At 32.7% G+C, this 12,453-nt stretch overlaps 1 protein-coding gene across 1 annotated transcript; it reads left to right on the top strand.

The window, feature by feature from the left end:
• Window positions 1-7,623: 7,623 nt before the first annotated feature.
• Window positions 7,624-10,067, top strand: LOC134252744 (melatonin receptor type 1C-like). Its single transcript, XM_062735247.1, has 3 exons — window positions 7,624-7,659; window positions 8,338-8,623; window positions 9,093-10,067. The coding sequence occupies exons 1-3, from the start codon at window positions 7,624-7,626 to the stop codon at window positions 9,959-9,961; spliced, it is 1,191 nt and encodes a 396-aa protein (XP_062591231.1). The 3' UTR covers window positions 9,962-10,067.
• Window positions 10,068-12,453: the final 2,386 nt, after the last annotated feature.

Here is a 12,453-nt window from a genome sequence, read left to right as displayed (position 1 = left end):
ATGTAATGAGTTGTTTTCGGCATTAGTCCTTTTGTTAAAATGTTGCGGTAATGTTCGCCCGAAAATTTGAGAAAATGTGGTAATGAGTTGAAATTTTTTGCGCTGTAGCGGTAATGTTGACCTCCCAAAAATTCTTTCCTTAATATATAAATATAATTATTATTATTGTCGAATGAATTAATTACAGTTGTATGTACGTAGTAGTGTCCAATTATGCATGCTATATATATTTATACATGTATACAGTAATGTATTCACTTACTATAAATTCAGACTGAACAAGTCTTTAAATAATGTAAATTATTACACATTCACTGGGTGTAAGTGTAGTTTCAAGTTCCTCCATAGAAACCATATCGAAAACAAATGGAAACCTCAAGTTTACACCATGTTTCCATGTGGTTTCCGAAGCGGATGCCCGATTATTTCCTCAAGTTTCCGTCGCACGTAAACTGCTTCGCTTCGATTTCATGAGATTTCTCAAGCCACGGAAACATCGGGGAACTCGATTCTTCCAAAATCCCTAATAATTTCTCAATGTGGGAAACCTGCAGTTTCCAATACATGAGCGTCGGAAGCAAATTTACAGTGTGTGTGTGTGGGGGGGGGGGGGGGGGGGGTAAACCAACAAAAAAAGGTAAACCCCAATTTTCAATGCATAGAAATTGTCTATATTTGCAAAAAAGTGGGAGGGGGGGGGGGGCTAAGCCACCCCCCTCCCCCAGCCACCCCCCACCCACCCCGGTTCCGACGCCTATGCATTAACTTCCTAAGGTAAGGAATCAACATAGAATCGGGGTGTAGTTATTTCCCTGTGACGGATTCTGGATGGAATCCACTGGTTTCCACTGCAGCAAAACTATTGGAACCCTCAGTATTCCTATAGTTTCCATGAATCCGGAAACAACACTGAATCAGAGTGCAGTGGTTTCCGCATGACGAAAAATTTGTGGAATTTTCGGACGTTCCTTGAAGGGAAAATGATGGGAAACTTTAGGATTCCTAAAGAAGGGAAGAAACATATATGTGGATAAGATGGATTAAATCAGATCTACGTTGCAATCGCGTATTAAAAGATTGAGGGGCAATATGAAGTCCATCTATCCTTCTGTATTCAATAATCCAGAAGTGAAAAAAAGAATTAAATTACATGATCATTACGTCTGGTCCCTGCTGACAAAGCTGGTAACAACATTGCCTTCGTTTTTAAGGCTCATTATAATAATTGTATTTTAAAAGAACTTGTTTTAATTCTACAAGTGGTAATCCAACTTAATTATACTCATAGAGTCATAGTTCCCTTTCTATTGGAAGAAATTCTTCAGAATCATTTATCAGTTTTGGATATTTTTAGTGTCCCGAACAACCAAAATTATTTTGAATTACCGTATCTATATTGGAATCCGAAACTTAATAAAAATCATTACAAACAAAGATCAAAGGCAGGTTCTAGTAAATGTTCAACGAAGCCTGTTTCTTTACTCCTCACTAAGATATTAACACTAGGGAGAAACTTCAAGAGTACTGCGCAACAATATATGCGGTGTAGAGCAGATGTGGATACTCAAAAAAATCCAAAGAACTTTTGGACAATTTGAAATCACAGAATTTTATCAAAAGCAACAGCTTAAAAAGTTACGACTTTTCAACTTTATATACAACAATATCCCCAAGATAAATTTAAGTCCAATTTGAAATCACCAAATTTTATCAAAAGCAACAGCTTAAAAAGTTAACGACTTTTCAACTTTGTGTACAACAATATCCCCAAGATAAATTTAAGTCTAGACTTTTTGCAATAATTGACAGCTGCTTTTCAATAAAAATGGACTCGTAAATTTACTTACCTTGTCATTGGTCATTTGCAAAATTATTTTGTTAAAAACATTCTGATTGTACACACAAGTACTCTGAAGTTGACATCAAAAATATGCTTGAGTTTCTGATTGACAATATTTTTGTGGTTTTTGGAAACCAGGTCTTCTAACAATATATTGGAATTCCCGTGGGTACCAATTGCAACCTATTTTTGTATTCATATGACGCAGAGTTTGTCCAAAATCTTATACGTGAAAAGAAAAAAAAAACACTTATGTCGATTCGATATATCCTAGTGAGCTTGAGATAAAAAATACCACAGAGTTTGACACATCTGTTTCACATCTGGATATTTTACTTGAAAAAGATGTTAATGGTAACCTAACAACCAAGTTATATGATAAACGTGATGACTTTAACTTTTCTATCGTCAGCTTCCCTTACTTATGCAGCAATATACCTTCATCGCCTGCATACAGAGTTTATTTCTCTCAGTTGATTCGATTCGCAAAAGCATGCTCTACTTATGTAGCAATCTACCTTCATCACCTGCATACGGAGTTTTTATCTCTCGGTTGATTCGAAACGCAAGAGCATGCTCTATGTATGTACGGTTTTTAAAGAGAGGTAAATTATTGACAAGTTGATGAAACAAGGATTACAGCAGTTTAAAGTCATCATTTCGTAAGTTCTGTGGTCGATACAATGACCTTCTCAGCAAAAACAATTTATCATTGAGTCGAATGCTGACTGACATTTTTCATACCAATTGTTAGTCCATTATTTACACACTGAATTGACGAGGGATTTTTTTTCCCGTTATTTCCCGATCATGACAAGGAGCACACGGCGTGTGTGACCGGTCGGCAGGGGATGCCCACTCCTGCATGGCACCTGATCCCACCTCTGTTTTCGAGGTCCATGTTTTCTATGTTCCTATTTTGTATTGTTTTATGGACTTTTGAGCTTGGATACTGTTCGTTATCTCCTTATGTTTATTCTCACACTAGAATCTACCAAGGGTGGCTTTTGGATAATGATTGACAAGCAGTAGGAAAATTCATGGATCCCTGTAGTCTCTGTGGATTAGTAAACCTTTCTTGACTAGATAGTGAAAAGAAAACAATAGTTTTAATCTTAATATATATAACTTTCATTAAAAATTGTGGTTTCTTTTCAAAATCTATTGATAAATGTATAAAGGGGAAAAGTTACCAAATTTATGTTTTTAATTTTTTTGAAACACATTCAATACATTTACAATTAGATTAGATTTAAATTTATTCAAAACCTTTAGTAAGAAATATTCTACCAATACATTTCTTTGTGCTGGTCACTTGTCATCTACATGTAGCTGTAATAAATACGTAATAATATTCATACAAACTGATAATTTCATGTAAGGATTTATTTATATGCTTAAATTTTTATCAAGAAAAATGACACGATATTAATGTCATTAAATGTATGTAAGATTGTAATACATGTATCGATCATTTTAGTCTTCTCAAGTTTTCCTCGACCTTGAAACAGATGGCCTCAAAATTAAATATGTCTCTTTAATTGCATGGCAACGAAGTTGAATAATGAATATAATTAACATATATTCATTTTTTAAAAGTCAGATTAACAAAGTACAATTATGTAGATTTCATGGAGATGGTAACCATTGAATGAAGTGATCCTGTTTTAGGTGCGCCAATGGGAGAGTAAATATGAGACAAGAATGTTAGAAACTGATATTTTTTCTTTGAATTGACATTGGAGCTCAATTCAAAGTAGTTCAAGATCACTACACAGCTTTGTTTTGACCAAAGAGAAAAATTTGCTCTGAAAAAGGATTTTTTGATATTGACCTTTGCCCTAGAAACTTAAACCTCGTTTTCAAAATTGATCCGTATCTTTTTTTCATTCAAAATGTAGAAAGTTATACATATTTAAATTGTACTCAGTTCTAATTTAAACTATATTGGGCGCGTCTCAAGAAAATACAGCTCAACGCACTTTTTAAACTCACATGGTTTTTCGCGCACATTAGGTTACATTATTATGATGCAAAATTGTGTAACGTAACAAAATATATTTTAGAAATGATTTATAACTTAATTTTGATCATATTCCATTACTTTAAACATAATTCACACATAATAATTTGTAGGATTTTTATATGCTCTTCAATGATATATTACGAGAGTTTCCAAATGGTTTTTTTTTCATGGTTTCTCGTCAAATGCAACCATCTTTGTATCCGTTCATGTTAAAGCATACTTTTGCCTTTCCTTAATAGAAAAACAATGCAATTCATGTAACTTCTGTATTTTCTGTACATAAATATGACACTAAGGCACAAGATGATATAGGTACTAGTATTTCTTCCTGAAATCTAGAATCTCGAAAGATACCTTCCAACGCAAAATTTAAAATTTTCAGACCATAAATATAAAATAATTTTCTTTTCAATAATTACAATTTACTTTGTTGAAAGACAAACAACTTCATTATCCTATCCTTTTTCTTTATGCAGTTTTGCCATTTTTCGGCGCTGCATTTCGACAAAACCAAGGCAAGTATCGAAAATGTGCAAAATACCTAGAAAAGTACTCATCTGTAAGAAGTCAATTTGAATATTAGACATCATACAATTTATAAACAAATTCTTTTTACGAACATTGACTTTTAAAACTTAAGATAATGATTGTAAAGAATATCTACCTTTAACATGAAATATTTAATAATATAACAGCTGAAACTCGATAATTTAAGTGTTATTGCAAGAAAAATGTGACTTTAATTTGTGCGAAAAACCATGAGAGTTTAAAAAATGTGTTGACCTGTATTTATGCATTAATGTCAACAATTCTTGCCAAATAATAATAGTCATGATCATGTAATTATAGAATTAATAAACTTTATGAGTTTTAAAGATGTAAAGTTGTATATCTATGATAAACATATAAAAAAAATATGCCCTCATTTGTGTAACACGTCAAAAGTGTTACATAATGCCAATTCACAGTCCCCCGATGCTTATTAAAGAAACCATTATCACAAAATTTCTACTCGCTAATAAGGCGATAAAAACTAAATACGTTAACACCGGTTTTTAACTACTCAGTACCCACCTCTACACGATAAGTTTGAGTTAGGTCATATGATTTGAAAACCAGGGTTAATTTTCACATGTACTACCTCGATTACACAGAACAAAGACCTATATTTTTAATGTCCCCCTAGTTAACGAAAATTATATTCAATTCTTTATTTCCTTATGCCATATGGCGCATCAGACAATTGTTATAAACAACATATATATTTTCAAACCTTTCATTTATATGATAAATATTTACATACTATATTATACGCATTCTACAAACAATTTAGTATTTCTATTCTTCGTTGTGAAGCGATGAACAAAAATCTTCCCAATTTAGAAATTTCTTTGACATTTGTATTAGTTTGAAGACACTAGGTTTTTAAAAATAATACTGTTTGATATATTTAATTCTGAGATCTTGATATACCTGGCATATTAATATAAAATGGAATGAAGGATATGGAGATAACAAACAGTATTCAATATCAAAGTCCATAAAACAATACAAAATAGGAGCAGAGCGAATACGGACCTCCAAAACATGTCGCCATGGAGGAGTGAGCATCCCATGCTGACCAATACACCCGCCGTGTGCTCCTCGTCATGATTGGGAAATAACGAAAAAATCCCTCGTCAATTCAGGTGTAAATAATGGACGAACAATAAGTATGAAACACGTCAGTCAGCATTTGACTCAATGATAAATTGTATTTGCTGATAAGGTCAGCTTACGAACTTACGAAATGATGACTTTAAAGGAGACTGCTGATATTCTTGTTTCGTCAACTTGTTTGTCAATAATTTACCTCGTTTTAGAAATTGTACGTAGAGCATACTCTTGCGTATCGAATCAACTGAGATATATAATAGCCGTGTGCAGGTGATCAGGGGATGAAAGTATATTGCTGCATAATTAAGGGAATTGGACGATAGAACGGTTTTAGTCATCACGTTTATCATAGAGCTTGGTTGATAGATTACCATTAACGTCTTTTTCAAGTAAAATATCAAAGTATGAAACAGATGTGTCAGACTCTGTGGTATCTTTATTTTCAAGCTCACCAGGATATATCGTATCGACATAGGAATGGGAAATGACCATCGTAAATTGACACTACGTCGTCGATATATCTTAATGTTGAGTTGAAGGCCACAACAAGTGTTTTCTTCTTTTTACGCAAGATTTTGGACAAATTCTGCTTCATATGAATACAAAAATAGGTCTGCTAATACGGAGCGCAATGGGTACCCATGGGAATTCCAATAGATTGTTGGAAGACCTGGTCTCCAAAAACCATATAGATATTGTCAATCAAAAACTCAAGCATCTCTTTGATGTCAGCCCCAGAGTACATCTTCTACATCATTCAAGTCACATAATAAACATATTCTGTTGTTTCTATTTTCATTAACATATCTACCTTCTTCAACCCATAATTAACACTAGACAGTTTAAAGGTTGTGATACATTTTTTGTATGCATGTTTAATAGGTTTTGATAAATAATTATGTAAACAAAAATGGTATATAATGTGTTGATACAACTTTCCCTTAGTATACAGATAATTACTGTGAAGGATTTCTTGACAATGCACATCAAAAATAATATATTATATCAGTGTTAAATAACTTACTTACTTAGCAAAATAAATTTGATAGAACTATCTTTACAATAATTCTTTGTCTTTGTAAATTTGTTTCCCAAACTAACAATGAATATCAATTCTTTATTCTTGAATCGATCACATACTTAATAATGAGAAATTAAGCCACAAAACTTTTCTCGTTGACAAAAAGTCAAAAAGAAAAAAAGTGACTAAACTGCATGTCATGAGATTCAATGTGAAAATAACATAATGAAAAAATGTTGTCAGACTACATTGGACTTAACGCTAGATTGTATTTACATAAAGTCGACCATAGAATTTGCTAAATATTAACCTATTAAACGACTGTTGAAGCCCTTGTGTCAATAACATATTTGTCAATAACTCGTTTTAGGAATGTTTGTAGTTAGAGCATGTTCTTGCATATCAAATCAACTGGGAGATATACTAAGTATAACTACATATGCAGGTGATATGGGCATATTGTTACTCAAATAAAGAAATTTGTAGTCATTACCTTTATCAGAGGAGTTTGTATTTAGTTCATAGTAAATTAAATAACCAGATATGAAACTCGTTAAATTTAAATGTCGAATTGAAGGCCAAAACAAGAGACTTTTTTCTTTTCAAGTAGAAATTTCCCACTACTAAATATGACTGGTCTAAATATAAATAGATATTGTAAGGACATACTTTTTAAATTTGGTAAATGTAAAATACTATGTTTTAGCTACGGCATACACCTCTGCGTGTCTTATGGCATTTTTTAAAAGTTAATTCTTACAAATAAAGGATCATTTTTCTTTACTCGTTAACTTCCTTTTTTTTTAAATCAAGTGAATTAAAATACCAAATTTTTGCATCCGTACAAAAAATTTTAACAATAAATTAAAATTCAAAAAGAAACGCCCACGATATTTTGATTTCCTGGTGTATTTGGTATTTAATTTGTTATTGGACATCTACAGTTATGCCGGGAACTGTACGTAGATGCTGCGAGGCTGACGTATGTTTATCCTTTGAATGGTCGGCAGTGATTATCCTATACTACGATATATAAGACCGCCGCGCATCTCTTGGACATTGTATAGGCTATCATCCAATATGGGAGTGTCTGGAACCACTACTCCAAGCTGTGGGGTGAGAACATTTCTTAATCATCTATTCTACTTTAAAGAGCATATTCTAATCTACTCCAAATGGTTGATCAAAAGTTTAAATCAGAGATTTATAATTACTAATTTGTTTTTTAAATGAAAACCTTGCATATATATTTCATGTTTTTGAATAGAAATGGAATACTTTGTAATATTCTAGTGCTTTATCAATAAATGAGTAAATGCTACTCAGTAATTGTTGTTTTTTAATGTCAATTATTCAAGAAATAAGTCCACCTGAATCATAACCTTTATTTTGAAGGATATTTGAATTTAATTAGTTTAAAATATACTACCCATATTTAGAGGAAATTACTCTAAATGCTTATCTTTTATATTTTTGTATCGTAATGTTTACGATGAATTTTCCCTCTGTATACACAAATGTCAAGAAATAGTTGAAATATGGCTGGAATATTGCAGATTGTGCATAATTTTGATTGAGTAAATGTCATTTAATTAATTGTTTTTCTGTTATACCAATACTGAATATTTATAGACTGAATTTATAGGAATAAGTCTATTTTCCTGCATGAAACAAACAGAAAACTACATCATACCAATTAAGTAAGCAGCATAAAGCAAACATAAGCATGGCAATGATTCACTGTTTGCTTTTATGAAAACAAAACTACGCTCATTTCATTCTTCTTAATTCCAGGATGGGACATCTTTTCTCAACGATACTCTGAAAAATTGCATGGACTTTGGCAATGGTACCCTAATGATACGACAGAGCCCTCTACTGGAGACCGACACGTCTCTAGCAATAGGCTACATCGTCGTCATGGCGACTGCTCTGCTGGTCGGAACTGTTGGAAATACCCTGATACTCTTAGTTTCCACTGTCCTAAGAGGAATCAACAAATCCGGAAAAGAATTCATCATCAATCTCGCACTCGCTGATTTCTGTGTCACTGCAGTGGCAGATCCGCTTTGTATTATCGGTAGGTAAAATTTGCATAATTGACTGTTTACAAGGAGTAGAGCATAATGGAAAAATTGAATGAAACATTCTATCCTCTATTATATGTTGCTTTTGAAAATAATTAAAATGCCACATCAAAGCTTAAACTAATTCGAGATTTATTTTTTTTTTTGTAAAAATGCAGACTACCATGGTAAAAAAAATAGCTGAACTATTATCGGCTTGATGTAAAACTAACATTTTATTCTGTATCAAATGCTTATTTTCTGAAACAAAAATGATTAGGCCTATTATGATGTGTTTTATACTGTTTCACAATACATCTGAGGTAGGCCTAATGCACTTTTGCAAACTATGCAATCCAAAAGTGTAGAACATCGTCAATTGTGAATGGGTTTATTTCTTCTTGAAGTCATAAATCTCAGTTTAAAGCAAACCATTAAACATCTTTTTTAAGTATATACATGTAAATGAATTTATTTTTCAAGGGGTTGCAAAAGGAGAGCAGTTTTTTGACGATAAGGAGTGGCTTTGTGAGTTTGTAGCCAGCCTGTGCTTGACAGCTTGTTTCTGCGCGTTTCTTAGCCTGACCTTATTGACGATGTCGCGTTATATCTACCTATACCACAACCAGGTTTACGACAAAGTCTTCAATCGATTTACCTGCATTTTGTTTTGCATTACCTGTTGGGTCGTCGCCTTCTTGTTCGAGTTTCCCAATTTTATCGGATGGGGAGGACATTACTTTGACAAGAAGAACCACCAGTGTATCTGGGATCGGACGGCTAGCTTGTCCTATACGATGTTTGTCTCCGTCGGTTTGATTGGCGGACCCCTCATCGTTATGACTATTTGTTACATTTTGATTTTTCAACAAATCTGGGAAACCAAGCGCGATATCTACAAATTTGATACCGAAAACCCCCTAAGAATGAGGAAAGCGTGGAGCGAAACTGTTCGTTCATCGAAGACCTTATTCTGCATTTTTGTCGTCTTCGTTATATGTTGGACGCCGTACGCTATAACCATTGCCCTTGATGTTCAGGACAGGCTTTCTACTGAGGTTCATTTGTTTGTTACTCTTCTAGCACATCTGCATTCTAGCGTCAACTGCATCATCTACACAGTTGGAAACAAGAGGTTTCGAATGGGAATTCTTCGACTGTGTGGTAGCAGATCTTCTTCAATGAAATCTGGGTCATCAAACCACGATATCATCACAAAAAGAACCAGCAACTCATCGAACACGCCCTCTGTGAACAGCGACACCTACACTCCACAGAAACAAAAACTTCCTCTCGAGGCATCCTCACTGAGTACCATAACCGGTTATCTATCGTCACAGGGAAGCTCCTAAACTGAAATTTCGTTAAAATTGTCCATGTACTGTTTTAACCCCCTGTTTTAACCGTCCAGTATATTTTTGTTATTGTTATATATACATGTATAATTGTACCCGTGAACCAAATATAGAAATAAATCATGATGTGAATCAAATGATGAAATAAAAATGATTTTTTTTTTGTATCAATGACTTGTTATTTACTGTTAGTGTTATTAATTGTGATGTTCGAAATAATTGTTTTGATGAACTAACCTGTATATATGTAAAATTCGTTGAATATATTAAAATGTTTTTTCTATCTGCTTGTTATCATTTTATCTTCTTGGGCAACAGTGTAACTTGTATAAAAAGCTGTGGAGGCGAAACCTAATAGATAAAAAACACCGGAAATTATAGTTAAAAATAATTAAAATGAAATTAGAAGACATGATAAAAAGTAAAAGGCACCGAATACAATATATCATTAAGTCAAATACTGAAGGGCCTTTTTTTTTTCTTTTTTTCTTTTTTATTAAGGTCAGACGACACGTTCCTGAAAAATATATAAATTTTCCTTAGAATTTGTCATTGAATTATAGGTATATAAACAAGTTTTCTCACAAAAAATTAGGGTACCTTACCAGGCATTTGGCCAAGATACCATAGGGTCTTATTTCTTATATAAACCTTATGGGCAATTTTCTAAATGGCCTGTAACACAATTGTGTACTTATATTTTAAAACAAATTGAAAACAATGTAGAAATCAGAAGAGAATGACAAATATGAAAATTTTTTATATAATACCAAGAAATAAAAACATATATTTGAGGAACGTGTCGTCTGACCTTAATTATTAGACAATTATTTGCACACTTAATTGTATACGGATTTTTTTCCGATCATGACTAGGAGCACACGGCGGATGTGAACGGTAGGCAGGAGATGCTCACTCCTCTATGGCACCTGATCCCACCTCTGAGTGTTTTAGAGGTCTGTTTTTCGTTTTCTCCATATTTCATGTAGAATTAACGTTTTGAATGACGTAACAACGAAATTTTAATAGGCCTTTGTCGAATGTTAGTTGTAAATTGTAAATTATGAATTTACCGGGTGCTTTAGATAATACAAATTTTACTACATTATTTGTTGCATGTATTTACTGCCATCCGGAAAATTTACAACATGAAATCACGTCACCTTATGCAAAGCATTTTTCATAATACCGTGTAAATACACACATTTACGTGAAAAAAGATTTTTCTGATTGTGTCTTCATATCGGTACAAAAGCTGCAAAAAAATTGTAAAACCAGGTCTCCAGAAATTACGTGCCTAAAATTTAATATTGCGTAATAATTTTCCAGCTATGATGAAAATTAGTTCAAAATAATGCAAATTATCTCATGGTTTATGATTGGATGTAATTTCGATTTTTCTAACTCGAGCCTCGTATTAAGGATGACGAAATTTATACCTTTGGTCAATATAAATATTTTTCGATGAATAACAGCCCTGTATATACTCATATCGGTACTCAAACAGAGAACCTGCAAACAAAGTTAAGTCGTATTTCTATTTACAATGTACATGTAATTGAATTTTATTTCACATGCGCTATTCAAAAATTACATATATATTGCGTACATAATTTTCCAAAGTTATGATGAAAATTATCTGTTTTTTTTAACAAAACGACTCCATAGTTTTTACTTAAGCTTGTTCTCAGTTTATCATATCATGGCTCTACCTATTGATGCAAATAATTCCATTATCTTTGATCATATAAGGTTGCATTTAAGTTTTTAATTGAACAGATCATACTCTTGTTTGAAGTATAATTTAGAAGTAGAAATGATAATGTTCTTAACAAAATGAACGCGTATATTAAAGAATAAAGAAACATCAGTGAAAGTGAAACAGTTTTGTTGGCATGATTCAGTCCATTGCCCTTGATTAAACTACAGACTTAGCCTTTAATCAAATTCAAGGAAATATTAATTAAATCCTCTCCCAATCATCTATCCATTCTTTGAATTCCGCTTACAATGATTTTTTTGTATCTTAATAGTGGAAATTATTTCTTCAATTGTCAATGCATAGTCTAACGAAGCCTAGTAATACCTCAGGTTACCAATCTTTCAACATTTCAACCGAGGGAGAATATGTTAGTGGACGAGCAGTCAACCTTTAATGTCATTTGTTCTAGAGTCCGATGATACATAATGTCGACAAAGAAAGAATAAAATTATATAGAGAAAGCTTTTGTCAAAATTCAAATAATTTTTAACAGCCCTCGTAACTCAAAACAAAACCTTTTATTTGAAAATGGTAGTAAGGATTTATTACATAGAAGCAAATGAAAATTTTTAAAGATTTGCTGAAAATTTGATGAAATATATGGAGATAACGAACAGAATTCAAGCTCTCTAAACACTACAAAATTGGAGCAGAGCAAACAGGGAATCTTTCGATTTATGCTTTCATGGAACTTGAAGTTGATGCTTATACCCTTCTTCGATTTATA

Source organism: Saccostrea cucullata, unplaced genomic scaffold (assembly GCF_032062105.1).
Source record: "Saccostrea cucullata isolate Sc308-1 unplaced genomic scaffold, CSIRO_AGI_Scuc_v1 ctg101, whole genome shotgun sequence".
NCBI classification, from domain to species: Eukaryota; Metazoa; Mollusca; class Bivalvia; order Ostreida; family Ostreidae; genus Saccostrea; species Saccostrea cuccullata.
This window is presented reverse-complemented; position numbering and strand designations above follow the sequence as displayed.